This window comes from Juglans regia, chromosome 11 (genome assembly GCF_001411555.2).
Source record: "Juglans regia cultivar Chandler chromosome 11, Walnut 2.0, whole genome shotgun sequence".
NCBI classification, from domain to species: domain Eukaryota; kingdom Viridiplantae; phylum Streptophyta; class Magnoliopsida; order Fagales; family Juglandaceae; genus Juglans; species Juglans regia.
Window position 1 is genome coordinate 26,123,123 of NC_049911.1, and position 27,718 is coordinate 26,150,840.

The 27,718-nt window shown below is 35.8% G+C and overlaps 3 protein-coding genes across 4 annotated transcripts in view; all 3 read left to right on the forward strand.

Annotated features, from left to right (window-relative positions):
* LOC109004145 (DEAD-box ATP-dependent RNA helicase 10-like) overlaps nt 1-6,910 on the forward strand; it is a 29,586-nt gene extending 22,676 nt beyond the window's left edge. Inside the window, exons 14-16 of the mRNA XM_035695656.1 lie at nt 4,264-4,375; nt 4,461-4,549; nt 6,429-6,910. Of these exons, the coding sequence (XP_035551549.1) occupies nt 4,264-4,375; nt 4,461-4,549; nt 6,429-6,551 (324 nt within the window). The 3' untranslated portion in view covers nt 6,552-6,910. The remainder of the gene's footprint in view (nt 1-4,263; nt 4,376-4,460; nt 4,550-6,428) is intronic.
* Nucleotides 6,911-8,561: 1,651 nt separating this feature from the next.
* On the forward strand, nt 8,562-10,862 carry LOC109004139 (GDSL esterase/lipase At3g62280). Its single transcript, XM_018982584.2, has 5 exons — nt 8,562-8,876; nt 9,487-9,672; nt 9,799-9,962; nt 10,081-10,351; nt 10,460-10,862. Exons 1-5 carry the CDS (start codon nt 8,627-8,629, stop codon nt 10,693-10,695), a joined length of 1,107 nt encoding a protein of 368 aa, XP_018838129.2. The 5' UTR covers nt 8,562-8,626; the 3' UTR covers nt 10,696-10,862.
* A 5,367-nt stretch (nt 10,863-16,229) lies between these two features.
* Nucleotides 16,230-20,869, forward strand: LOC109004147 (boron transporter 1-like). Of its 2 annotated transcripts, none has more exons than XM_035695407.1 (12): nt 16,230-16,688; nt 16,839-16,921; nt 17,211-17,403; nt 17,549-17,687; nt 17,903-18,068; nt 18,200-18,366; nt 18,461-18,634; nt 18,712-18,807; nt 18,915-19,052; nt 19,626-19,948; nt 20,033-20,300; nt 20,421-20,869. In XM_035695407.1, exons 1-12 carry the CDS (start codon nt 16,585-16,587, stop codon nt 20,715-20,717), a joined length of 2,148 nt encoding a protein of 715 aa, XP_035551300.1. In that variant the 5' UTR covers nt 16,230-16,584; the 3' UTR covers nt 20,718-20,869. The 2 variants fall into 2 exon arrangements, with proteins under 2 accessions (XP_035551300.1, XP_018838141.1); XM_018982596.2 differs by having other exon boundaries at nt 19,629-19,948.
* Nucleotides 20,870-27,718: the final 6,849 nt, after the last annotated feature.

Genomic DNA, 27,718 nt, shown 5'->3' on the forward strand with positions numbered 1-27,718 from the left:
AATCCTGTCCTCCCCAACATTTCCAATATTTATCGCATACAATATACTGAAAAATTGTGGGGCCTTCATATTGTGGATGTGAAGACCAATTTAAAGCACTACTCACTGTGATTGAGGCGGGCCACTCGCTTGAAACGAAATCAAGTTTTAAGAAAAGCAAGGAGTTAAAGCGTCTTTCTTGGGCAATCAACTACGACGCTAAGGGAGATAGCTCAAGTCGAGGGAAGACTAAAGGGAGGGCATTATGAATACGTCCTAGTAGAGGGAGTTTAGGGTGGAGTATTAGTCTTACGGGAAATAAGGGGTTGGGGTTTGGGAGGTGTGTTCTATTCCAATTCGGGCTTGGTGTATTCCATTGTATTCGGGCTTGGGGTTGTTAGGAGCTCTCTAGTATGGGCTAAGTGTTTTCATGTATACATCCAGTGTACTTGATTACTCCTATTATATATATATATAATATTTTTACTTATAAAATATATATATATATACTGAAAAATTGAGCAAAGATACCAAGTTCCCAATCATAAGCTGCTTTAATGAAGCAAGTGCCCACTTTGTGGAGTGATTGAAGCTATCCATCAAATCAGCCACCATAGCCTCCTTATCTCTTGCTAACTGAAAGAGGGTGGGGAAAACACTCTTAAGGTCCCTAGAACCACACCAAGCATCATACCAAAAACAATCACTAGAGCCCTTGCTACCTCAAAATTGAAGGACTTGGAAACCTCCCCCCCCTTCCCCACCATTGTTTATGCATATTTTTCCACAACTCCACTCCATAAGCACCCCTAACTTCATTAGAACACCTTTCTCTCCCCAAAAAAAAAAAAAAAACAAAAAACAAAAAACAAAACAAGTATACTTAAAGTCAACAACCAAATCCTCTTCCTCCCGATGGTACCTCCATAACCACTTCCCAAGGAGGATTTGTTCTCATTCTCAAGTGTTCCCAAACCACCACAAGCCACCGGAGAGCAAACTTTGTCCCAACTAACAAGATGGAACTTGGCTTCATCCTTGATACCTCCCTAGAGAAACGCATGGAAGACTTTTTCAATATGAGATGCCACACTTGCAGGTAAAGGAAAAAGAGAGAAAATAGGTTGGGAGATTTGAAAGTGTGCTTTTGATTAGTGATTATGCCCCCTTTTCACAAGTCGTCTTTTTTAACTTGCCAATCTTCTTTTGATTTTTTCTAATACACCATCCCAAAATAGGCTTCAAGGCAGCCCTCAATGGAAGACTGAGGTATTTCATAATTAACTAGGCAACCTTACTGTAACACCCAATGGAAGGCCCAAACTACATGACCTATACTCCAAAAGGATTAGTCAATTATATAATTGGAGGCCCATTGAAACATATAAAGAGCAAGAACTTCTCATTCCTAAGCAATGTGGAATCCCATACACCACCTACCCTTATCATTTATCAGAATGGGGTATCACAACCTCCCCCCCCAAAAAAAAAAAAAAAAAAATTCCTAATGTCCTCGTTTGGCCACTCCGTCGTAGGTGGCATGACTCACGTCCCACATTTATGTGGTTGAGATAAGCTCTTTGATACCATTTGTAACGCCCCAATGGAAGGGCCAAGCCACATGACCTATACTCCAAAAGGATAATTCAATGATACAATTGAAGCTCCATTGGAACATTATAAAGAGCAAGAACTTCTCATTTCCAAGCAATGTGGGATCTCATACACCACCTACCCTTATCACTTATCAGAATGGGGTATCGCACTTACAATCCGGGATGTTAGCCAAACTTCGAATATTACTCTCAAAACCCAAAGTGTACCATTTCAGACATCAAGAGATTGACCTTCAAACCCGAAAAACTTCAAAACAAAGCAAGAGTGCTCTCAAATATTGAATATGACCACAATTCGGGTCACAAAAAAGCAATGTATTATCTGTGAAGAGAATATGAGAGATATTGACACCACCCATCGAAAAAACCTGATAAAAATTCTCCAACAATAGTATCCAACATGCAATCCATGACAATGATAAATAGAAATGGAGAGAGAGTGTCCTCTTGTCTCAGCCCTGAGAACTATTGAAGAAACCCTTCGGAGATCCATTCACCAAAACTGAGAAATGGACTGTTGAAATACGATGTTTAATCTAAGAAATCCATTCCCTTCCCCCCCCCCACCCCCCCCACAAAAAAAAAGAAAGACATTTCCAAAGCAAATAACACGAAATCCTAATTCACATGATCTTAAGCCTTCTTTCTCCATGTCAAGTTTGCATAATAAACCTCTCACACCATTCTGAGTCTTTGTTATAATACTTCCCATGACCGTACTCTATGTGATTGGCAAGGACTTCATAGATTATCTTGTATATCCTATTCATAAGACTAATGAGGTGATAATCCCTCACATTCAGAGCTCCAACCCACTTGAGAATAAGAACAATAAAAGTTGCATTAAGGGTTTTAATGTTTAATGCATTAAAATCAATTACAATTGATCAATGGAACAAAGTGTTAAAAAAGAAAGTTCTAAGCTCATCCTTTGACCTCTCATGATTTTCAAAACTTATCTCATTCCTCTCCCTTTAAAGACACCATAGGCAAATCAGAATCATCTCTCAAATTGCTGCCATATGAGAATTGCCCTGAAGGCCTCTCCAAGAAGCTAGGAGATTGATCACCCTTCTTGGCATCACCCAAGCTAAACCAACCCTAGCAAAAAATTCATTCCACAAGGTCATGTCAATCTCTCAATGAATTAGTAGATGATGAACGAACTCCCCACTCTTTTTGCACAAACAACAACAATCGATGACAATGATTCAGCGTTTCTTGAAGTTTTTTAATGTGAGAATCTTCCTCAAGGAAGCGGTCCATACAAAGAAAGTTGCCTTTAGATGGGCCTTTATCTTCCAACTACTCTTACACTAGAATGGACTTGTATTATGCTTCTCTATGGATTGGTAGGAGTGGACGGTGAACTTCTCTTTCTTAAAGGGCCCTCTTCAAACCCCTCCCACCCAAAAAAAAAGAATAATGCTACTTGGCCATCTGAACTTACTGATTAGATGACCCTCGTTTTTTTTTTTATTGGCATCGGGTGTCTAGGAACAGCGTCTCGACTAATCTCGGGGGTGCATAAGCCCTCGGCAAAGAGTTTCCTGCATCTCGGGTAATTCAAGGTGAAAATCTTCCAGTCCGATGGCCCCTATAGATTGTTTGCACCCAAGGGGATTTGAATCTTAGACCTGGGGGGGAGCATACCCCCAAGCCCAAGGCCTTTAACACTTGAGCTTTGTTCAGATGACCCTCTTGAAGTGGCACCACCATGTGATGCCACGTGGTTTATTAAAAAAAATTAAAAACACAAAAAACAAAATGGGTAGAGGGAACCAAGAGTTTTAGTCTCTCTCTTTTTGTATTTTCGGACGCCGTTTTGGTTTGAATATAAGGTTTGTGTGTTTTTTTGTTTTGTTTTTACTAACCACGTGGCACTACGTGATTGTGCCACGCCAAGAGGACCATCTGAGTGGTAAGTTTCAGATGGCCCAGTAGTAGTACTAAAAAAACCCCTCATATGAGTAGAGTATACTAGGTTATAGAACTCTGAGAATGCGTCAACTTCCCAATCTTGGGTGGCTCTAAAGGTTGCTTTCTTAAGTACTTGTATTTCTTTGAAACTTTCGAAAAGGTTGAGCCCTTACAGATTGGCCCTTTTGAGTCTTTTTTCATTTACGTAAAAAGCATACATCACACCTACTCCTTTTAAACTCAAGACTTAAAATCTTGTTTGCCTGCTACCTTTTTTTAAAATAAAAAGTCTTGCTTGCCTGCTGTAGGGTCAGTTCTACTTAATCTATTCTACCACGCAAGATCAAGCGCGTGCAACTTCTGTTGATGCTAATACCAAATTTTCTAGACTAATTGTTCATTTATTCTTAGGTATTGCTTGATAAAATAATTTCCAGCTCCTGTCACAGCATTGATTGATGAATTTCAAGCTGATGTGCCTTCTCCTCCCCACCCCCACTCTTGGGAGATTTTCCTACACCCTTGTAGAAGTTGTGTGTTAGCATTGTTGTCCTCTTTTTATGGTGCTTTTCATTATTTTTTGAAATTTTGGCTTGTCACACTACTACTTGGAATTATGCATCCACATACTCGTTTGTAACTGGGTTTGATTTTATTTGGATTATAAATTATATATTGAATTTTGTGAGTAGAATTTGTTTCTGTTTATTCTATTTTCCCTCGTTTTCTAATCACAAGTGCCCCATAGGATTATATCCATCGAGTGGGAAGAACTGCTCGTGCAGGACGGTCGGGTGTTGCAATCTCTTTCGTGAATCAGTATCAACTGCAGTTCTTTTTACAGATTGAGAAACTTCTTGGTAGGCAAAACATGCTATTTTTCAGTAGAGAGGCATTGTGAAGAGTGTCTAAAAATTTAATGGTTTTTTTATTTCTTTTGTTAAGGCAAGAAGTTACCAGACATTCCTATTCAGGAAGAGGAAGTCTTGCTATTGATGGAGCGTGTCACAGAGGCCAAAAGAATATCTCTATTGGTAATATATTTAAGGTGTTTTTTATTTAATTTTCCACAATTTATGTGCGCCAAGGTTAAGAGTACTTGTGCCTACAGTTCGGGTGGATGCAGTGGTGTCCTTGTCCATCCTTAATCGACTGGTGGCCTTATCTCACTAGCTCTGATTTAGTGCTAGTCACTCTAGTAGGCTCTGAATAATTCCACAGAGAGTTTATAAATAGCCTGTCTTTACAAGTTGTCTCAGTTATCTAATATTGTATTAGCTGGGGTTTCTACTTGTTAAAAAAAGTATTATAATGGCCTCGTGGTAAACTTCTTGTGTCTCATCATATGGTTATTTGTTTATCTAATTATCAGAGACATTATATTCAATTATTAAGATATATGTTTCACTAATTATCAAACATTAGTCTGGTATTGTTGGCTGATTGTTAATTGTTTCTTAAGACTTGTGAAAAAAATAAAATTGTTTCTTAAGAACTTTTCTGAATATAAATTAGAGAAGAAAAGTTAGACATAATCATCATTATGCCATGCGTCAGTTATAGTTAGTAACAATGTCACTACCTTTCTTGGTTTGTGAGCATGTTACCACGTTACCGAAGTTTCTCGTTTATGCGTCCTTCCATGTTATCTATAAGATGCTAAAGATGACAACCTCTCCTTTAGCATGTACCGTCATTCAATTGATTAGTTCTCTTCATAAAACTAAATTTATGAAAGAGTCAATTCTAGGAGGAAATATGGAACATGACTTGGCTATGAGTACAACTAGAAGCTATCCCTACTTGGAAGTCTAGCCATCCAGGCCTAGCGACATACTGAACTATTCTTAAGCAGAAAGTGTTCAATCTTGAATCTAGTTCATGAAGTAAACAGTTTCTCAATTAGGATTTCACAACATACTATGTCTCCTTGAAATCTTGCAGCTATAACACTCTTTTGATGCAAGCCCTATCGTGATCACTTTCCTTTTCAATTCCATCATTAGTTCTGTCAAACTAGAACTAATAAGCTTATATATAAGTGATCTTGATGTATGATTTTTATTTTTATATATTTTTTCATAAGTAACAATGTTGTCTATTAAAAAAAGTATTAGGGGTGCAACCCAAGTACACTGAGGGTGTAAAAAGGGGACTCCTGGATTAAGGAAGGTTAGAAAAACAAGGCTAGTAAAGTTTAAAAAAGATAAAAACGGGAATTATGCATGTGATGTGAAAGGAGGTAGGCGTGCCACACCCTATAAAGGAAAAAGTTGAACAAGTGAACTAGGTAACAAAACTTTCTACAACCTTAACAATTTTCTAACCTAAACTTCAAAGACCCTCTCATTGAGGAACTCCCCGGGTAACATGTTTCTTTCTCTTGCAGTCGCATTAGCAAACCAAAGCCCCACCACCGGTTTGGACATTAGACCTTGAGACAAGACAGATGACACTAGGGACTACCCGTTCCTAGCTCGCACAGCCCTGGATATTCTGATCCTACAGGCCCCACCTTAGCCCTAGGAGACAAATTGGTGAAGATCCCATGGTTGATTCCGCATATCTAATGAACCTGGGTCAATGGAATTACTCACTTTGTAGTAACCATGTGGAGAGCAATGATAAAGGACCCAACACCTTCTAGCTGTTGTATTTGCATGATTCTTTGTTCTGGCTGCTTTAGTACTTGTGGTGTTTATGCTGTGAATATTTTCTGGACTTAATTATTATAATTGTTTTCATTCTACTTTTTTCCATCCTTAGTATAGTTCCCAGCTCATGAAATTTTAGGTAAAGAATTGTTGCCATATATGGGGTCCACCTTGGAAGAACATTATTTTGCTGTTGTGTGAACTTATTTATTATTAATTAATTTATTGTTGTTTTATGTTCTATGTTTGGTTTCTACAGAAAATCAAAGAATCTGAAGGCAAGAACTCGAGGAGGCGAGGAAGAGATGACGATGATGACGAGGATATGGACAAATACTTGGGTATCAAGAATGCCAGGTCGCATAAGAAGATGAGAAAATGAGTTTAACAACTCTTTTTTTTCTTGGTTGGAAAGGTTAGGCCTTCAAGTATATGAGCCTTGAACATATTCATTATAACGTCCGTCCGCTTTTCTGGAGTGTTCAAGGGCGTTTATGTTCTGCTTCATTACTGAGGATTGGAGTGTCCGCAAATGGTATTTTTATTCATGGAATGTTACAACAAAACAATTATTTTGTCCTTCAATTTATAGGATTAAGTACGACAGTAAGTCTCTTGATAAAGGGAAAAAAGGGTGCGTATAGATTCCTGTAATTTCTTAGGGGTGTTAGAATACGGATCAGTACACAGATTGATGAAGCATTATTTACTTTTAAATATCTTAGAAAAAGATTTCTGTTCTATTCCATTAATAGATAATGGTGAATTGCCCCCTAGAACTCTCAAACTTTAAGCAACTGGAAGTTGTTGATTTGAGCCACAACAATTTTCCAATGGCTCCTTCCAAGGAGATTACAAGTTTTCTTGTTTCATTTTACAAATGCCTATCTTGATCCTTTGAAAAATGTATGAAACTTCAATTGATCCGCAACACACTCAAATTTTAAATCAAGTTCTCAATTAATAGCCCAAGAAATACCGATAATATTTTTAGAAATCAGTTCTCTATTCGCATATATATATATATATATATATATATATATATTTACCTTCTCCGTGTGGCATATATCGATTCTAACTAAAATGAACAATTATTTACTATTTTATCAATTGGGAATGTTGTCTTGTAAATTTATGAGTTTTTATTATTATATTACAAGTATTCCGAATTGTAAAATATATATGAGATATAAAGTGAAAAGGTCGTACCCCAAAAAGTATCTCTTTATTATACTGTTATCAAATGGGATAAATAATATTTAATTTTATAAAAATAAATTCATAAATTTACGTGATTAGATCTATATTTTTAATAAAAAAAAATTTATAATTTGATGTATCATATTAATTTATAAATTTATTTTTATAAAATTACTGAAGCATTTCTGTTTTTATTATCTACATCTAAAAATTATATTCTCTGTTTTTAACTGGGAATTTACGTACAGTCAACTACACTGAAACCGTAAAAGTCGTTCAGAATCAGATCTTCATCTTTTCTTTTGGAGTTATTGAGGCGAACAAAGTCGCATCAGTAGCACTGTGTTCCAGAAGCCATAGCTTCGTCATTAGAAACGGCCAATGTATTAGAAACGATAGCTTCTTCGACGTCGCAAGTCTTTTTCGAGTCTCTAATGGAGACAGACGGGTCGCCTTTAAAAGTCAGATTGGCAGACTCGGTACTCTTTGTATATTTGGCTATAATGACGAGGAATTCATAATACAGTTTACATCGGACAGAATGATATAGCCGGTTCCTTCGCTTCTTCTTTTTCCATCCTTTTCCTTCCTCACCCAAGTAAAAAATGCCATGTTTGTATGAATTTTCATATTTCATTAAAAGATCCAATCTTCCTATTCCAATGATTTGTCACATTGTTTGAAATTCTCAAACTGCAAATATTGTCTTGTAGTTCGTCCAGTATTAAACCAACATGATGGGAAAATCTTTCTGGGTGCACAAATGCTAGAACTTTGATCGGTATGGGTGCCTACTGCCTCAGTCTCTTTACAACGCTGCAAAAGCTTTAACAACCGTAAATGGCATGTTGTGTCCAACTGGTTTTAATCTCTGCATTGAAGAATTAAAATAGACAAGCTGGGATGGAGTTCTGCCACTTTCATCATAAGCGTTACCATGTGAGTGTTATGTTAAAGATCCAATGCAAGAGTCTCGGGCACATGCAAATTAAGTTGCATTTATCCATTGCCTGGAAAGGTTGCTTCCAAGATCTGCAATTTACACGTTCGACTCCTACTATTATAACTAGACAGAAAGTCAACGCCAGCAAACCAGTTGGGTCAAAGTCTTTGCACAGCAGCGTGTATCCTGGAGGCTGGACCATGTGAATCTCAGATTCTTAAAATACGGATAGTAGGAAAGGGTTTTGAACTCCAAGTTGGCTAAGTCGATGATCAATCTTGCTAATTCAGTGAGTTCAAAGACGGGGGGAAGAGATGGGCTACGTGGGATTTTCTAAACATCCTATTTTGCTGGTTTGGGTGTGCGTCTTCCTTGGAATGTTTGCTAACTCCAAGTGCAGCAGCAACATCAGGCCTATTCTAATCAACTTCGGTGATTCCAATTCGGATACTGGAGGTGTCCTGGCAGGCACTGGACTCCCAATTGGCCTTCCCCATGGCATTACATTTTTCCACAGTGGCACCGGCCGGCTAGGCGATGGACGGCTTGTGATTGATTTCGTCTGTGAGTCCAACTTTTCTGTTCACCTTAATTTCTGTGTGTACTACAGCAGAGCATATTAAACACCATGAGCCCAAACCTCTCAAGTTATGTGAAGTAATTCTGTGTTCAAATCTTTTAACCGTTCCAATTTGTTACCCTTTCTGTTGAAGAAGTCATACACAAGCTAGAAAGTCTTATCTCCTGTAATTTCAACTTCAGTGGGTATAAACAAATGTTCTTGTCACATGAAAGGATGTGAAGCTTATCTTATCACTTCCCTCTTCTTCTATGTTTTTGACTGGAGTATTGCATACTGCCATCACATCCTGAAAGTCTCCTTACAAGATTTGACCAGTAACTTGTTATATATTTGTGCTTATTATTAAAAGTCTTTTCGTGCCAAGTGTCAATATTTATATCTGTATTATGGGGAGGGCCAGCATTTGGTTCATAGGTATGATCAGTTTACTTAAACTTTCACAGCAGTAATGTCAAACATAAAGAACAGAGAAGGAAGGAAAGCCAACAAACTAAGTTCAAGTTTCATGCTATTATAAATCTTCTATACAATCTATCTCAACTGAACATCAAAAGAAAATACGTATCTCACCTATTACACTGAATTCCATAGGCGAACACTTGAACCTGAGTTATTTGAGCCCATATTTGGACTCATTGTCACCAAATTTCACAAGTGGAGTGAACTTCGCAGTAAGTGGAGCAACCTTGCTGCCACAGTTTGTGCCTTTTGCACTAGATGTTCAAGTTCGCCAATTCATTCGCTTCAGAAAACGTTCTCTTGAACTCCTATCACTGGGTACGCTCATTTCTTTCCAGTTTTATGCTTACCTACTGTTGTATTGGCATTTCCTACCATCAAAGAGACTCGAGAAGTATGTACCCAAATTTCTAGCTCTTTATTAGTGCAAAAACTGTTGTGCAGGTTCCAGAAACTTAATCGATGAAGATGGAATCCGTAATGCACTTTATATGATCGATATTGGAGAGAATGATCTCTTGCTAGCCCTGTACGCAACAAACTTAACATATGCACCAGTTATTGAAAAAGTTCCTTCATTTCTTGCAGAAATCAAACTAGCCATTCAAGTGAGTCTATATTTCCATGCGTTGCATTAATTTGAATTGATATTTTGATAGTATTATTCAAGTGGGACATCATTAAATTTAATTTTCAGTAACACAGTCTTATATGCTGCAACTGTAGAATATATATCAATATGGTGGCAGAAGATTTTGGATACACAACACTGGGCCATTAGGCTGTGCCCCTAAAGAACTTGCATTACATCCACATAACAACACAGATCTTGATCGAATTGGATGCCTTCGCATCCATAATGATGTTGCAAAGGCTTTTAATGAAGGAGTTAACAATGTCTGCAAAGAACTGAGATCAGTATTCAAGGATGCAACTATTGTTTACGTGGACATATACACAATCAAGTACAAACTCTTTGCCAAGTACAAAAAATATGGTAAGCATAATAGTTATTTGTGATGTTAAGTGGAATAGAAAAGTTATTCTTTAGGATATTCCATCTTTATAATGACCTTCATTGGTGAGCATATGTTTATTCGTGTAGGTTTTGAAGATCCATTCGTGGCTTGTTGTGGTTATGGGGGGCCTCCAAACAATTACAATGTAAAAGCAACATGCGGCCAGCCTGGTTACAGCATCTGCAGAAATGTATCAAGATCCATAGTCTGGGATGGAGTTCATTATACTGAAGCTGCCAATCGTGTGATTGCAACAAGTATTTTATCTACGCATTATACTACACCTCGAGTAAAGCTTGACCAATTTTGGCCAGACAACTAAGTGGCCTAGCTGCTGCTGCTGCCTCCATGAGTTCTTTTTGATGTGGCTACATTTCTAAATGCTGCCTCCATAAATAGATCCAAATGCTTGTCTAAATCCATTTTCAGATCAGAAATACTTGGGGTTTTTGTTTTTGTGTGAAAACGCTTCTTTGCCCTCTTACTAGATATATAGACATTGGTGGGATATAAAGGGAAAAAAAAAAAGGGAAAATGGTGTCTGAATTGCTTCAGGATCATATATAAGGCCAAATCCACCATCAATCTCTGATACTGCTTCAATAATTACTCGAAATGGGAAACTAGATTTATTGAGGATTGGTTGGATCTTCCAATAGAAAAAGAAAAAGACTACACCCATCATCAATGGACCAACCACTTGGTCAATGGCTGAGATTCAATATGTAACAATCTACTTTTCTTGACAGATGGTTTAGTCTTTGCCTCACAATTCCTGGAGAAGAAGTAAGAATAAAGTTTTGTGCCAGACAAAATCATTTGAATGCAACCCCAATAAGTGCAAAGAAAAAATGAAAAAGGAAAAAATTTTTGCTTCAAGGGTTGAGTTTCTGGTAGGGTGTGAAGCTTCCCCCATTCTCCTAATCTGTCAATTTCTTATGAGACGGGGGCATTGATGGCCAATTTTAATAGTTTTCCGTAATCATAATAATGAGCTTGAAAATGTTGAAAACCCTCCATGATCAAAGCTTCGAATGCTTGGAAAGAAGTTAAGAACTAAAGCAAAATAGCATATATATATATATATATATATATATATATATATATATATCCATTCTTTTGGTTGTGGAGGTCCGTTGTCATGAATATCAAATTCCCAAGTCAATAATTCAACAAGGAAAGAGAGGCATCTGATTGAATATCAAGTAATTGGCGTGCATAGGCACATTTATAAACTAAAAGCGTTTACTTTTGTTTTGTTTTCATTGAAATCCTCCAAATTTGTATGATTGCGTCTACGGTACTGTTAGGCTGAGCATGTCTCTCCACTCGCGTTAGCGTAAGTAAACTCCATTCAAACTCAAAAGACATTTGAAGTGACAAAGCCATCCTAGTACAGCCATTATAGCAATAATAGGAGCACTGCATACACATACTAATATAAAATAGAAAGATAAATAATAATTGCAATCATAAGTGTGCAAGCGTCTTACAATTATTTTAAAAAAAATGAATAAATACGAGATTTACATGAAAAAAAAATTAATTTTTTAACTGTAGAGTTCACTCTTTTTAAAATGACTACATAATACTTACGCTCTCCATGACTATACCTAACATAATTCTAAATTGAAAGTGCACATTTTATTAAACCATATAGTAATTAAGACCTTGCACGTTTCCTAGATTTATAGGGTCATCATCAATCAATGCTCTCCAGATGTTTTGATCATTTCACTTGTCAACTTTTTATTTGTAAGAGCACCAAGACAAAAAAAGAACTCTATGTTTTATAAATGATACTCCCCATTCTACCTGAAAATGGAAATATTCCAATACAAAGTGTAGTCGTAAATTGATTTTGAAATGATAAAGAGTAATACTTCAAATCACACTGATCGTATTTTACTTACTTTCATCTCACTATGTAACATCATCATTAGATTATTATTTATATTTTTAAAAGAGATTAATTTCAAAAATTGATAGTCTATGTCATCTCATCTAACGACTATAAAAGGACGATGAAATTGTAGTTTGTAAAATTTTTCCATAATAAATAACGTCATGCTAATAAGCTTATACTTTTATTGCAGGATGACAAATGTGTTGCAAAAGGATTGATCTTTTCTAAATTTTAATCGTTAATTAACACATTGTCACTTGATCATTTTTAAAATATAATAATTATTAATAATCTATATTGAGTTTAAAGAATTGTAAAAGCCAGAACCATAGTGATTTTTATCCTTTAAAAGGCATGGGAATTGGATAATTAAATGGAATAGTTGTTGGCCAATAGTTTAATAATAGAGTTTTGCTATGTACAAGTAAGTTTGCATACCAATCTGCGTACTAATGTTGTTTTCTTCATATTCTAAATTCAAATTAACATTGTTTTTAATAAAATCTACTTTCTGACCAATCATTTTGAATGAGTGTGCGTATTAATGCGCATAATCGCTTATAATTAGATTTTTCCTTTTAATATAAAGAGATGCACTTTTGTCAAAGCTTATTCTAAGTTCAGTGTCAAACACTTTTTTTGAAGCTAATGATAACAAATGTGAATACTATTACACTATATATACAATACATTAGGATGTTTTAAATTTTATTTCAGTGTTTAATCTAGGGGTGGGCTTCGATTTCGACGGAGTTGGAAAGCCCACCTCCGATCTTTGACTCAGACCAGAGTCGAAGGTAATTCGGACTTCGACTTCAATCGGAGTTGCCAGAGTCGGAGTCGAAGGGTCGAAGCCATGGAGAGAGAGAGAGAGAGGGAGGTACCCACGACTCTGCATACGACCCATCGTGTCAACGAAGAAGTGGAGGTGTCGCTCCTTTCGTTCCTATGCTTAGACGAGCTGCAGCAAACCAGAGGAATCCTTTGAAACGAGGTAAATGGAATTTATTTATGAGTATATTGAAAAAAAAACCAAAATGACGTTGAATTTTGAACCCAAAGCAAAGAAAGCAAACGTGACAGACAGATTGAGGCAAACCCGATTTATAGGTTGATTAGGCAGACAGACAAACGTAGGCAAACACACAGCTAAGTCAAACAGAAAATGAAGACTTTGAAGACATAGATAGATACAAAAGGAAATCGCAGATTTTTTTTTTGTTTAGTTGAAGTTCGGGAGTCGGAGCGAATTTTTCCTCCAACTCTGACTTCAATTCCAACTATTTTTTTCACAATAACTCCAATTCTGACTCCAAATTTCGTTTTTCCTATTTTGACAGAGTCAGAATCGGAATGGACATCGACTGGAGTTAGAGCCGATGGAGTTTTTGCCCACCCCTAGTTTAATCATTGTAGTATAATAGAATCGAATTCTCTTTCTAAAACCATGTAGTTCAAACACCCCCTCCTCCCAAAAAAAAAGAACAAAAACAAAAACAAAAAGTGACATTCTATAAACCATAGGATGATAGGAAATAAAATTGAACGGCCAGCAATTTAGCAAAATAAAATAAAAACAAAAACTAGAAATCAATTGAAAGAAAGCTGACCAATATGTTGATTTTATATGTAAGTGTTTTAACGAATATGCCTTTTAAATCAAAGAGTTGTTATCTTATTATTGTGTAGCACTTCTTCAAACTTAATGGGGATCGTTTTCTTTATAATTTTCTTCATATAATTCATTTTCTTTGTCGTCTTTGATATTCTTAGAGTAAGGATATACACATAATATATTGCACAACAATATTATAAAATGAAAATATTTTGATAAAATGATGTTATTTTTATAAGATGTTTTATAAAAATATCTCTTATTTAAAATATAATTATATAAAATATTGTGAAAAATATTGTGTGTAAATTATTTTCCTATTCTTAACCATATTGGTTGCCGGAAACGATGGTAATTTCAGAAGTAGGAGAGAGAAAGTTTGAAGAGAAATTGCTTAAAAAGTCTCACATTTGAAAACAAGTACTAAAGAAATACCCAAAATTAAATAGATTCCCTTATGAATTAAAATAGGATATTATTAATAAGAAATTATATTTGTAATTGTGAGTGTGCAAGTATCGTGCAGTCGTTTTAAAATAAATAAATAAATATGAGATTTACATGAAAAAAAATTAATTTTTTAATAATAAATTCTACTCTTTTTTAAAATGATTGTACGATATTTACACATTCTACGACTATATATAATATTACTCGTTAATAATTTGGTCTAAGACAATGTACAAAGTAATCGTAAGTCGCAAAGGGAGGTCGTATGAGCCAGCTAAACAGATGAGACTTATATTAGATACAGCATAATAATGGCAATTTTATTGTGCATTATTTGAGACGTAATATACCCCAATATTGTATTCCACTCAAAAACAAAAAGATAATATTTTTTTATCTTTAATATAAAGCAACTAAATATATATAATATAATATATAAGGGGTACTTCAACGTTGGTACTTTAATAGGAAAAATTAAAAAACAACAACCTACTCAACGTTGTGTCACATCGACGAAAAGTCAATATTATAATCTATCATCCACCATCTTAATGTTTAACGGATTGAGGGTAGTTGGTGAAGTCATCTAGTAAATATTTATTTATTTATTATTTTATAATATGATATTAGATAATAAATTTATAAATAAAATATAATATATAATTTCCAATCATTTAATATTATATTAAAAAATTATGAGAATATGATAAAAAAAAATAATGAATTTTAAGCTTCAATTCTCAATTTGATAATTACAATCACGCCACATAAGAGAATTACATAAGAATAAAGGCATTACATGATAAAAGTCGGCTGGCCCCAACTGAATAGAGTTTATTTTCGATTCTATGACTGAATTGAATGATTTAATTCTATAGATATCGAAAAGAAATATTTTGTACACAAAGTCATAAAATAATTTTATAAAATAATGTAATTTGATGTGATACGTTATATTATAAATTTATTTTTATGATAAAATAGATTTAATAGATCACATAAAAATATATCATTTTTTTATATATAATCTATTTGTGTTAACGATACTTCCGCGGAAGCGCGTCTAAATCAAGCAGATAACACACCCTTCTAGCGTTCAAGAATTGTTAAATAATGAAGTTAAGAGGATAGTCCATAGAGCAGTTTGGATGTTTTGGGGTGATATTGGAGTTTGAAAGGCAGCAGCTAAAATGAGTTGTTCGTAGCACATGGACAAGAAGTCAATATCACTAAAAAAATTCACATAACTCCAAAGGAGTAGCCTGTAGCCCAATTGGTTGGACGACGAAATGCTATGTGTATTTTTTATTGCACGAAAGTCGACATGCAGCTGCAAATCAATTGAAAAATGAACCATTTGGATGCATGGAACTATTTGGTCAACTTGTTTTGTTGTCGTTTACTGAAGCTGGTTTTCGATCTAAAGAGAGAGGAGAACAAGATCCCAAAAGAAGGTGTGCAAAAGATGCTTTGAATTCATCTTCCTTTCAGGTTCACTTATTGAAGGTGAATCAATATTCAATGGTATAATGCAAGTAGAGGAAGACACCCATTTCAACAGTGTACTTAGCCTTTCAATTTGCTCTGCAATTAATAGCATCGAAAAAGTTTTTTTTTTTTTAAAGAAAAAAACTACGAGTCAACGTTCTAACAGGATGTCACAGTATCAAGTGGGTCCAGCTCATTAAGTGATGCAGATGTGGAAAGCTTTGAGATTTTGATCTGTATTTCCTGGCGGTGACAATGAGATTCACTAAATTCCCTAGTGACCCGCATTGCTGTCTGCACCCAAAAAAATTGCGTCTCCTTTCATTCAACACCTTTTGAAGCTTATATATTTGGACCTTCCCTCTCTTCTCTGTGCTTAAAACATTGATACCAGGAAGCACCTCAGAAAGTTGGGGTTGCTCTAGTTGGTGATCAACCTCTCGAGTGCGTTGAGTCATGCACCTTGGCTTGTCTTTTAAATTTTCTTGAACGTGTTTTCCTAAGCTCATATGCGGTTTTGTCCATCTGGGTGATTGACTTTTTTGTTTTGTTTTGTTTTACGTTTCTTCCTGAATCAAAAGCCACCCTCATTACTTGCAGCAAAACTGGCTATTGTTGACCCTCTTTAGCGTTTTTAGTCCTTGAGCTACTATTTGCCCCAGGGTGATATTAGTCGTTGGGGCTATTCTTTCTCTTAGAAGCCATTGACGAAGGAAGAACACACTTTGACTGAATCCTAAAGAGACAGGACCATGGAAGAGACATTTGTACCATTTCGAGGAATCAAGAATGACCTTAAAGGAAGACTAATGTGTTACAAACAAGATTGGACCGGTGGCTTTAGAGCAGGCTTCAGGTAAAACTCACATACTCTCTCAATCGGGTAGTCATATTATAAACTTCCTTGTGTATGTTGTTCAATTGCAATGCTAATATCTTTGTGTTGCAGTCTTCTTTTGCTGGAAAACTCTAACTCGTCTTGTTGACGAAATTTTATGTCTTTCAGGATTCTGGCTCCCACCACATATATATTTTTTGCTTCTGCAATACCGGTCATTTCATTTGGAGAACAATTGGAGCGAAATACTGGTACTGGACATAAACTTCAAGAAAAGCCATGCACTTTAGATCGACAGAAGAATATTCTTTAAACTTTAAAGATACAGAACAATTCTCCATAGTCACGCTTCTCTTTTGAACTTCTACCCATTCAAGCTTAGCACTTTGATCTTGAATCTTGATTATAAATTTATACGAAATAATTGGAAGAAAAAAAAAAGAAGGGTTGAATAAAATAGGACATATTATGATAGTATTAAGGCCAAACAAGAATCTGTTTGAAGTTATATTCATGATGCTCTCCACTCCCTACTTGCAGAGGGAGTTCTGACAGCCGTTCAAACCTTAGCATCCACTGCCCTTTGCGGGATTATACACTCGATCATTGGAGGTCAACCTTTGTTGATTTTAGGTGTTGCGGAACCCACTGTGATTATGTACACATTCTTGTTTAATTTTGCTAAAGAGAGACCAGACTTGGGAAGGAATCTGTTTCTAGCATGGTCTGGATGGTGAGCAACTTCCACTATATGTTTTGGAAGTAATTATAATACCGTTCATGCCTTTGACATGGATTCCGATATATTGCTATGAATTATCTGTTGTAAATTGTCTTCCTCTAGTTGACAGAACTTGCCTGGTCTTTTGATATTGTAGGATATGTGTCTGGACAGCATTATTGCTGTTCTTACTGGCCATCTTAGGAGCTTGCTCCATTATCAATAGGTTTACCCGTGTGGCAGGAGAATTATTTGGTCTGCTAATAGCAATGCTCTTCATGCAGCAAGCTATAAAAGTAAGAATTTTGTAACTTGAGTTTTGTTTTTCTACACCTTGTTCAATGCTTTACGGAATTTACAAAATGTTAGTGTTATAAATCGTTTCTCTGCAGTGTAATAAACTATTTTAATTTGTTTGCATTAAGATCCATACTCTTGACTTGAAAAGAATGGATTTATTTATTTTGTGAATTCTTTTTTTTTTTTTTTTTTGTTGATTTGATTTTTTTAGGGACTTGTAGAAGAGTTTCGAATCCCGAAGAGAGAAAATACAAATTTAACTGAGTTCATACCTTCATGGAGATTTGCAAATGGCATGTTTGCTTTGGTTCTGTCATTTGGCCTTCTTATAACTGCATTAAGAAGCCGGAAGGCAAGGTCATGGCGATATGGTTCTGGTAAGCACGAGCCTTTGAACTGAAACTAAATAAAGGCTTCTGTGCGCGCATTTCTTGAACATTAGACTCGATAACTTCTCCAAAATACAGTATATTCTTCCACCTAAAAGATTTATGACTTGATTTAACAGGTTGGCTTCGAAGCCTAATAGCAGATTATGGTGTACCGCTTATGGTGTTAGTTTGGACAGCTGTTTCTTACATACCAACCAGCAGTGTTCCAAAAGGGATCCCACGGCGCCTCTTCAGCCCAAATCCATGGTCACCTGGTGCATATGATAATTGGACCGTCATTAAGGCATGTTTCCCAAGTTTTGAGATTAAAACATAGTTTCTCGTATCCTGTCTTGGTGTCGAACATTGAATTGACAGTTTACACTTGAAACTGATAGGATATGCTGGATGTTCCTGTTCTCTACATAATTGGAGCTTTCATTCCTGCAACAATGATTGCTGTGCTTTACTATTTTGACCATAGTGTAGCATCTCAACTTGCTCAGCAGAAGGAGTTCAACCTGAGAAAGCCGTCTTCTTACCATTATGACTTGCTTCTGTTGGGATTTCTGGTATGCAATGTCCTCTTGCTCCCTTTCTCCCTTCTACGTCATCCCCATTCTTACATATTTGATATTCTTTATGGCAGACCTTGTTATGTGGTCTGATTGGAATCCCTCCAGCAAATGGAGTTATCCCACAATCTCCAATGCATACAAAGAGTTTGGCTACTCTCAAACACCAGGTAGTCTACTCATTAAGTGCAGGGTGTTTAGTATATTTAGCAGTAGATATTGCCCCTTTTTTTTCTTTTTTATTCTTTTTATTCGAAAATATTTGCTTGCTATGCAGTTGCTTCGCAATAGACTGGTTGCAACAGCCCGCAAAAGTATGAGAAAAAATGCTAGCTTGGGACAGCTGTACGGGAATATGCAAGAAGCCTATCGACAAATGCAGACCCCTTTGATCTACCAGGAGCACTCAACTCGGGTAGGGTTTCTATTTTCTAGTTTCTACACATGTTGGTTCTATGTTTTAAGATAAATTGCTCCCCTGATTTCTTTTAAAGGCTACAAAATCATATTTTAGATATTCTGAGGACAAAATCCAGGGAACTGGTTACCAGCCTCATGGCTCATAGGCCACTAACATCTGAGCACGCCCTTTGCATCAGCATACCCATGTGATGAAGGTGGTGGCATGGGCCTCCAAGCTAGGGATTTGCTCTCCCACAAAGTGTTTCCAGTCAAATTTCAACTGGTAGAAGGAACATCAGGAGCAAACATAAAAGACTTTCTTTTTGACCAAGCAGGGACGGAAACGGGACCATGCCCTCCCCTAACTATGGGCTCCTGGGACCCAAACTAGGGGGCAACCCCTAGTTTCAGACAACCAGGGTGCCCCTGGTTCCGTCTCTGTGACCAAGCATTCTCAGATAACGAAAGAATGACTTGAAAGCAAAGAGACTTATAGGCCCAAAGAGTCCTGACTACATGATTGTTTTCATGTTACAGTCAAGCGTGCACTGATATTTGTAAAATGGAACTAAGGAAATTTTTTTAGCAGGAACTAAAGGAATTAAAAGAATCGACCATTCATGCTGCGACTAGTATGGGACACATGGATGCCCCAGTTGATGAGACAGTCTTTGATATCGAAAAGGAAATTGATGATCTGCTACCTGTTGAGGTCAAGGAACAGCGCGTCAGTAACTTGCTTCAAGCTATAATGGTGGGAGGATGCGTTGCAGCCATGCCTTTCCTCAAAAAGATCCCAACCTCAGTTCTATGGGGCTACTTTGCATTCATGGCAATTGAAAGTTTACCAGGGAACCAATTCTGGGAAAGAATCTTATTGCTCTTCACGGCACCTAGCCGAAGATACAAGTAACAGCTTCAATTCTATTTCTTTATTCTAATAATGTTTCCTTTTCTTATTATGTCTAAGAGAAATGGCTCTCTTTCTTGCAGAGTTCTTGAGGAGTACCATGCTACTTTTGTGGAAACAGTGCCTTTCAAGACCATAGCAACGTTCACCATTTTCCAAACAACTTATCTGCTCATATGTTTTGGACTAACGTGGGTTCCGATTGCTGGACTTATGTTTCCTCTAATGATCATGCTTTTAGTTCCTGTAAGGCAGTACTTTCTGCCCAAATTTTTCAAAGGAGCCCACCTTCAAGACTTGGATGCGGCAGAGTATGAAGAGGCACCAGCTTTACCATTTAACCTTGCAACAGTACGTGTTCTTCCCACCCCTTTGCGTTTTCATTTATAATTTTATACTTTCATAAGTTCTTGTGATCCCGATTTTTAAACTGCTTCTAATATTCCTTGCACATTTGGTGTCCCCAAACAGGAGGGAGAGCTGGGTGCTGGAGCATCCCATATAGATGAAGGAGAGATTTTAGATGAAGTTATCACAAGAAGCCGGGGTGAGTTCAGGCATGTTAGTAGTCCTAAGGTCACAAGCTCCACACCAACGCCAGAAAATGGCCCAAAAAGCCTTCAGAGCCCGAACTCTACATACAGTCCTCGTGTCGGTGAGCTTAGAGGGGAGCAAAGTCCCCGTTCTAGTGGTAGAGGACATAGTCCAGGGACTGGAGAAGTGAGATTATCTAATCTTGGAAAGAGTCCTAACACCTCATCAAAATAGGGGGAAGAAATAGACTTTAAGGCTAGTGTTATCTTTTCCCTTTGTAAGAAGTTTTCAATTGCTTGTTCATTTCCATATTGCCGTCTGCTTTGCTTTTTTTGGCTGGGGCATTGTAAAGTCTGCCTTCTTTGTACTCCCCTGCTTCAACAAGATATATATATATATATATATATATATACATATATTTAACGGTATAGCTGTGCCATATGAGTGTATTTTTTCAGTTGTCTGTTACATAACCGATATGAGTCTCAAATACAACCAATGAAGGATTTCCTCAACACTAATAGATAAAATTGCAAATACAGTATAGATCTTGGCTATGCAACTTGTTTAAGGAAATACTTTTCTGGCTGAGATTTGCCATCTTTATGTGACATCCACAAGAGTCCAACAGCAGAATTGATGATAAACTGCACTGTGTGCATACTATTGAGAAAATAAAAAAGGAGCCTTTGGAACAGTTGGGAAACAAAAGCAACGGACACGAGTTTTCCCAGCAAGCACTTAAGTGAATTGAAGTGGAGACGAGGGGTCCTACATCCTTAATTGCAGTGTTGTTTTCATGGCATTGACTAGGCTGTATTCATCCACTCTTCATGCCTCTCCATTAATGAAGTCATGTCCCTTTTGAATGATTTCCTGATATCTGTCTTTATGTCAGATTCAAAGGTTGGAGAATGGCAAAAACAAAGCTCAATAACGTTTTGTTTGTGTCCAAAAAGAAAGTACGTAGCTTGACATCATCCATGAGAAGAAACCAGAATTTCATGATTTTTGCTGAGATGGGACATCCTAGTTGACCATAACCAGCTGTGATCTGTGCGTGATCAGTTCTACTTGCAACTGAACCTTCAATCTGATATCACAGAAAGTACCAAGAGTTGCATACACTGCTGGTAGAGCATTCCCATGCTATATATGGACGTTGACATAAAGATCCAAGCTTTATTAAAACCGATTTGCATGGATGATGCTGACAACTGCACAATCTATATCTGCCTCTCTTATTAAAAAGGTTGTCCGATCCTAAACCTACATCATAGTCTCGTGTGTGTATAAGGTTAATGCAGAAAGATGAAAAGATGGTCTATGGATGGAAGTTTAAAAGATGTATTTTCCTTATTTAATGAAGCATTGAAGTATAAAAAAATGAAGCTACGTACCTAAACTCCCGTATGATCTAAAAGGCATGCACTGCATCTGTATTAACTTGTTAATGATGCGCGACAAAACCATGGAAAATTATCTTCTCATGAATAATTTCAAACCCCAGTAGTACAGCAGTAGTACTGCTATGTATATAAGTTATAACTCGGCATCAAAGGCAGGGGAAGACAGGGATCTAATTCTCTTGATCTTGTTCTTGATGATCAGTTTAGCAGTGTGGTCTTAATTCTTGGAAAAAGACAAGCTGGATGCATTAAATAATATTTGTTGCTCAATTGCACTTCACCAGGCCACGAAGTCACCCCGTATGAATGATGCATGCATGGCCTGGGGTCCAAGATGATATTAATATGATCTCTTTCGTTTTCTTGGCGCATTAATGGTATTTATCTCGGCCTCTTGATCTTCTTCTTCATTAATGGCTGCCTCTCTCTCTCTCTCTCTCTCTCTCTCTCATCAGCAACTTAATTATTCCAAGTACAATATTAATAATATTGCTTCCCGCAATAATATATACCAATTAAGACCTGAGTTGACAACAAACAACTGAACCGAATAATCACGCAGGAGGCAATAATAATTAAGAATAAAACATTAATAAATATGATTCTATGCTCTGACCAGAACAACCTTTCAACAACCATGCATGTATATATGGTACTACTGTCGGTTTGGACTTTACGTAGCAAGTTCGCAAAAATTTGCATCTGAAAAATGAGTTTCAATTTGCTTTTTGAAAACTAAAAAACCAATTAATTGCAAAAATAAAACTACTTATATAATTAGGCTTCTAAGTTCTCAAATCGTGACTGGAACTCACTTTTTTCAACTTTTCTTATCTCAAAATTGTAAACGGATAGAAAGATATAAATTTAGTTATTTGTATTATATTTTTAACACTTTTTTTATATGTGTCAGACTCTCTCCCAATAAGTAAATTGAATATATATAATATTTAATTAAATTAAATAATATGTAGAGTAGAATTCAAATTTAGAACTTGATCTATTATGATATTATTTGAGATTATTACTGGTTCTAAAAGTTTAAACTATAATAATAATAATTATATTATATTTTTAACAGGTATTTAAAAAAAAGGTGCTAAAAGTTAATTTGAGATTAGAAAATGTAAATATTCTTCGAAATGACAAGCTAGATTTTCTCAGGAGTTTTTTTATGCCAGTTACGTACTGTTCACGGCTGATCCAACTTAGCTGTCATTTTTTTTTTCTAAACGCTCGTTCTACCCAAATACTCGATGCATTTCGAATTCTAGGCTCATCCCGCGTCTGCAGCACCCGCGTCTCCTAGCACCTGCGTCGCCTGCCCAGCGCCACCCCGCGACGCCCCTCGTTCCTCCTCGTCTCCTAGGTACTGGAGCTTTTGATTATTATTATTTTTCCTTTATTTTGGATGCTAAAATCTTTTGGCTGTCCAGTATTAAATATTTGTTCAATGACTGTTAGTTTTGTGAAAGGGTCTCTATTTTTCATTTTTTATTGATTTTTTTTTAAGTTTCTTAAGTTCAGTAATTTTGTTTAGTTTTTGAAAGCAGTCTGAGTAATGATCTTGACCTTTTCTTTGAAGCTGCATACACTGATGGTTCTTAACTCACGAAGCTTTATGTACCCGAAATTCTTGATAATCTCATATATACCTTATTAAGAGTTTTCAGACATTTGAGTTGTTGGGGATGACATAGGCGAAGCAATTAGGAATGGCTCAACAACTCTATAGTGTTTTCAGGCCTTATTCCTACTTATTTAAAAAAAAAAATTAACAGTTAGATTTGAATTGAGGGTACAGAGTGAAAGATACCAGTAGTTTTGGGTCCAAAATTGGAACTCATGTAGAAAGGTATAAAATGAAAAGGAGCGGTAGTTTGTGGTGGGTAAAAGGCATATTTTCCGAAAAATATCTATATATATATAAACCTATATCATTCGGCATGTGTCTGGTTAACTTGCCAATAATACACTCATCATCTCCATTGCTCACTTGTGAAAGGTTTAGTTATCTTAGACGTGTGACCATCTTGATGTTGTGGTGTAGTTTGTGGATATGCTATGTTTTAAGGATTTTTGTACCTTCCGGAGAGGTTGTGGTGTAGTTTCTGGAGAAAGAATGTTTTAAGAATTTTTGAACCTTCTAGTTTCTTTTCTTCCTTAAGATGTTAAAGTTTACTAAATTTATTGTATTTTAGTTTTTTTCTTGGAAAACTTTGTAATATTTAGTTATGGGATTTGTTTCTAGAGCAATTATGTCTACTTGTTATGTGCATATTGGTGTAATGGAGTATTTTGACTATTAAAGTTTCATCATTACAGTGTTTGTGTTCCTTTTCTGATGATGTTATGATGGTATTCTTCTAACTCTATCTATTTTTGCTGGTTTATCTTCAGCCAAAATTTCCTCATTATGGCTTTCAGTATATTTACTCTGCCATTTTTCAGATCTGGTTTCAACCCAGTAATTTGAGTGGCTAATGTTTCGGATGGAGGATTTTGACAAGATTGGAAGCGAAGACAAGTGGACAGTTTGTCAGGGTGTTGCAGTGAAGCTGGTGGTATATCTTGTGTTACTATAGTTTGTCAAGATTACTTTCGCTAGTTGGCTGTGTTTACTAGTTTGTCAAGATTACTAGTTTGTCAGTTTGATGTGGAGCATAAGCAAAGAACATAGTTGTTGTGTTTATCCAATCAGATCTTGGTTGGAATTGTGGACAACTATTTTAGAGTGTAATTCTGGTATGCTCGGCTGTAATTGTGGACAGATCTTGGTTGTAGTTGTGGACAAATAGTGTCCAGTGTAATGCTGTGGACAAATTGGTTGTTGTAATTCTAGAAATATTTTGGTGGTTAGTTTATTTTTGGTGGTTAGTGTATTTTTTGGCAAAGTTTGGTTCTAATTTTGGACAGATTACCATGTGATTTTGGACAGATTACCATATAATTTTGGACAGATATTGTTATCATTACAATCACAATCAACAGAGTACAATGTAAACAATTACATTATAAACATGTTTTTGTAAGTAACATTCAAAGTTACATTCCAAAATCTCTTACAAATATTACAACATTTTAAAATGACATTAAGTGGATGAACATTACAAATGACCTAATATCCATATCTTAGCACTGACCGACATACATGATTGTTTTTTGAATATAAAATAATTACAGCACAAATCACAACAAAATAATATCAGCTTCATCTTGAGTTTCTTTGCCTTTCATATTGCTTGATTCTTGTGCAACTGTCCAATCATGCAAAGGATATACAACCAGAATATCTTGAGTCCTAAGAAATCCGTAGTTTTCCGGCTGCTGCTCTTGTAACTCTGTAAAAGGAAACAAAAAATTAATTAATTTTTCTTGTTGGAGCTACTCATGGCAGTCATGTATAAAACATGAATTTGTACCTACAGAAACAGCTGATTATCTGACATGCCATAACATGTCATTTTTGTCATATTTGGTCAAAATATGATAGAAGCAATCAAAATATGATCATATAAATCTAAGAACGGCTTTTGTAAAATAAAGACCAATGACTGCACCAATGGATGAATTTTTTTCATTGTCAGGTTCTATTTAAGATCTTAGGTTTTTTAATGGAAGTTCCATTCTCACAACCTTAGCTCATCATAAAATCTGAGATAGTTCAAGTTGTTGGTATCAACAAAAAATCTAGATGGCAATATCCGTAGAAGAAATTTCCAGTAAGAATTTACGGTCTTTATCTATACTTTGCTTGATTTGCTGATAATCATTCTTGAGTTCATCTGTGTATGACCCTGCAACTACCGCTGATGTCTCATGTGGGATAATTTTCTGTATCAATGGAGCAACTATAGTTGTACGAAAAATTTCTTATGCACTCCTAGTGTTATCAATAGCGGCATAAGCACGTAAACAATTGTAAAATGCATTCGCATCCTGGTGCTCAAGCCCATCTGTGAAACAATGTCCTAAAATTGCATCTAATATTAGGCTAGCACTCTGAATCCTCTTCTCCATGATTTCAATGAAGGGCAAGTTCTGTACTGGCATAATATAGAAACGAAATGAGCACAGAATGAACAAGGACCAAAGACTCAATGAACCAGGATATGCTTTTTTTAAATCATAACAGCTAAGAACACCATACCTTGGTATCTTCAACCATCATGTCATATAATATATAACTAATTTGCTTGTTGTGCCTCTTACAAGCAACTTTTCCAACTTCTCAGAAAATCAATACTTACAATAAACTCAAAATTATTTTCTTCTGCCTACCCTTCCCCTCCACATGCATACACTCACGCAAAGCAGACATATAACTCCACTATCCTCCTTTCATTCTCACAAAGAGTTAAAAGATATAAAATGAATAAGAAATAATATTATCACTACTGTTTTCCTTTCCTAACAGTTAGTCTTTATAAGAAATAAAAGGCCCTAAGTTCTTCAAACACCTCTATAGTTACAGATCAGAAAAAGATGAGTATGCAACAAAGAAAGACAGATGTTATTTAAGGTTGTTGGTGAGAGACCTAATGTCAAGCTGGTAGATTTAAACAGATATATATATAAATATATATATATATCTTCCATAATAGTTCAAAAAAAAAAAAAACGTTCCCACTCTTCTTTAAGCATGTTAACTTTAGTTATCTTTATTTTATTATTGTTAACTAACAGTCAAGCTCCATTCAAACTTTTATTCACTAGCATCATTCCCCAAGCTTCCTACTTAAGAAACAACATCAATCTTAATACTCTTGTTCACTTTAAATGTCATGATAAATTTATCATGCAGGATCTTATTGTCAAAGAAATAGGCAATTGAAAGAACCCTCAATAAAATGTCAAACATCTATAAATGTGGCAAAAAGAAAAAACTAAATGTGAGGGAGAGCAATAAAAGACCCGTGCATGAGCCATATAGAACTTCAACCGATTCATCTCACTGGCAATTCTCTCCAAAAGCATGCTCTGAGTCTCTCTGAGGTTTGTCCCATTCCCAACATGTTGTGTGGAAATCCCATTGCTTGTAGAATTCTTCTCTGCCAAATCTGCATCTCCATTTGACCAATCAGCATTAGGGGTGATAAACGGTCGGTTGACCGGACCGAGATTGAGACCTGTCGGTCTCGGTCCAAGTTTTAGAGGACCGAAAAGTTTCGATCCGGTCCACGGTCCAGGGTTTTTCCGGACCGGACCAAATAAAAAATAAAATAAAAATATATTTTATATATATTTTTATATAATAATTGTACAATTAACAATCTTCTATAAATTAACTAATATATAATATCAATTAGTTAATTATATAGTAAATATATAAATTAATAATATAATTTTCATTTAGTTTATTATCATTGACCATATAAAATTTTTTTTATTGAGTTTGTTACATAATTCACATTAATAAGTCACTTAATTTAATTTAGTATTTTAAATAAATTTTTTTATTAATTATTTAAAAAAATAAAAAAATAATAGGCCAGAACGAATGGACCGCTATCGGACCAGTCTGGTCCTTTTGGGTGTTCGATCTGGTCCGGTCCAAAAAAATAATGGACCGAAAATATTCGGTCCATCGCCGAACCGGACCATTTGCACCCCTAATCAGCAGGCATACTCGGTAAATCTTTTATTAGTTTTTCGACCTGCACATTAGATCATTGTATTGTACAAAAATAAACAGGGATCTAGATCTGCAATAAGCCAAGAATCAAATCCAAGCTAAAGGTAATTGAACCAAAATTGTAAATTGAACCTGAAAAACACATAGTTACACTTCATAAAATTGTTTAGCTCACTGAAACCAATTTAAGA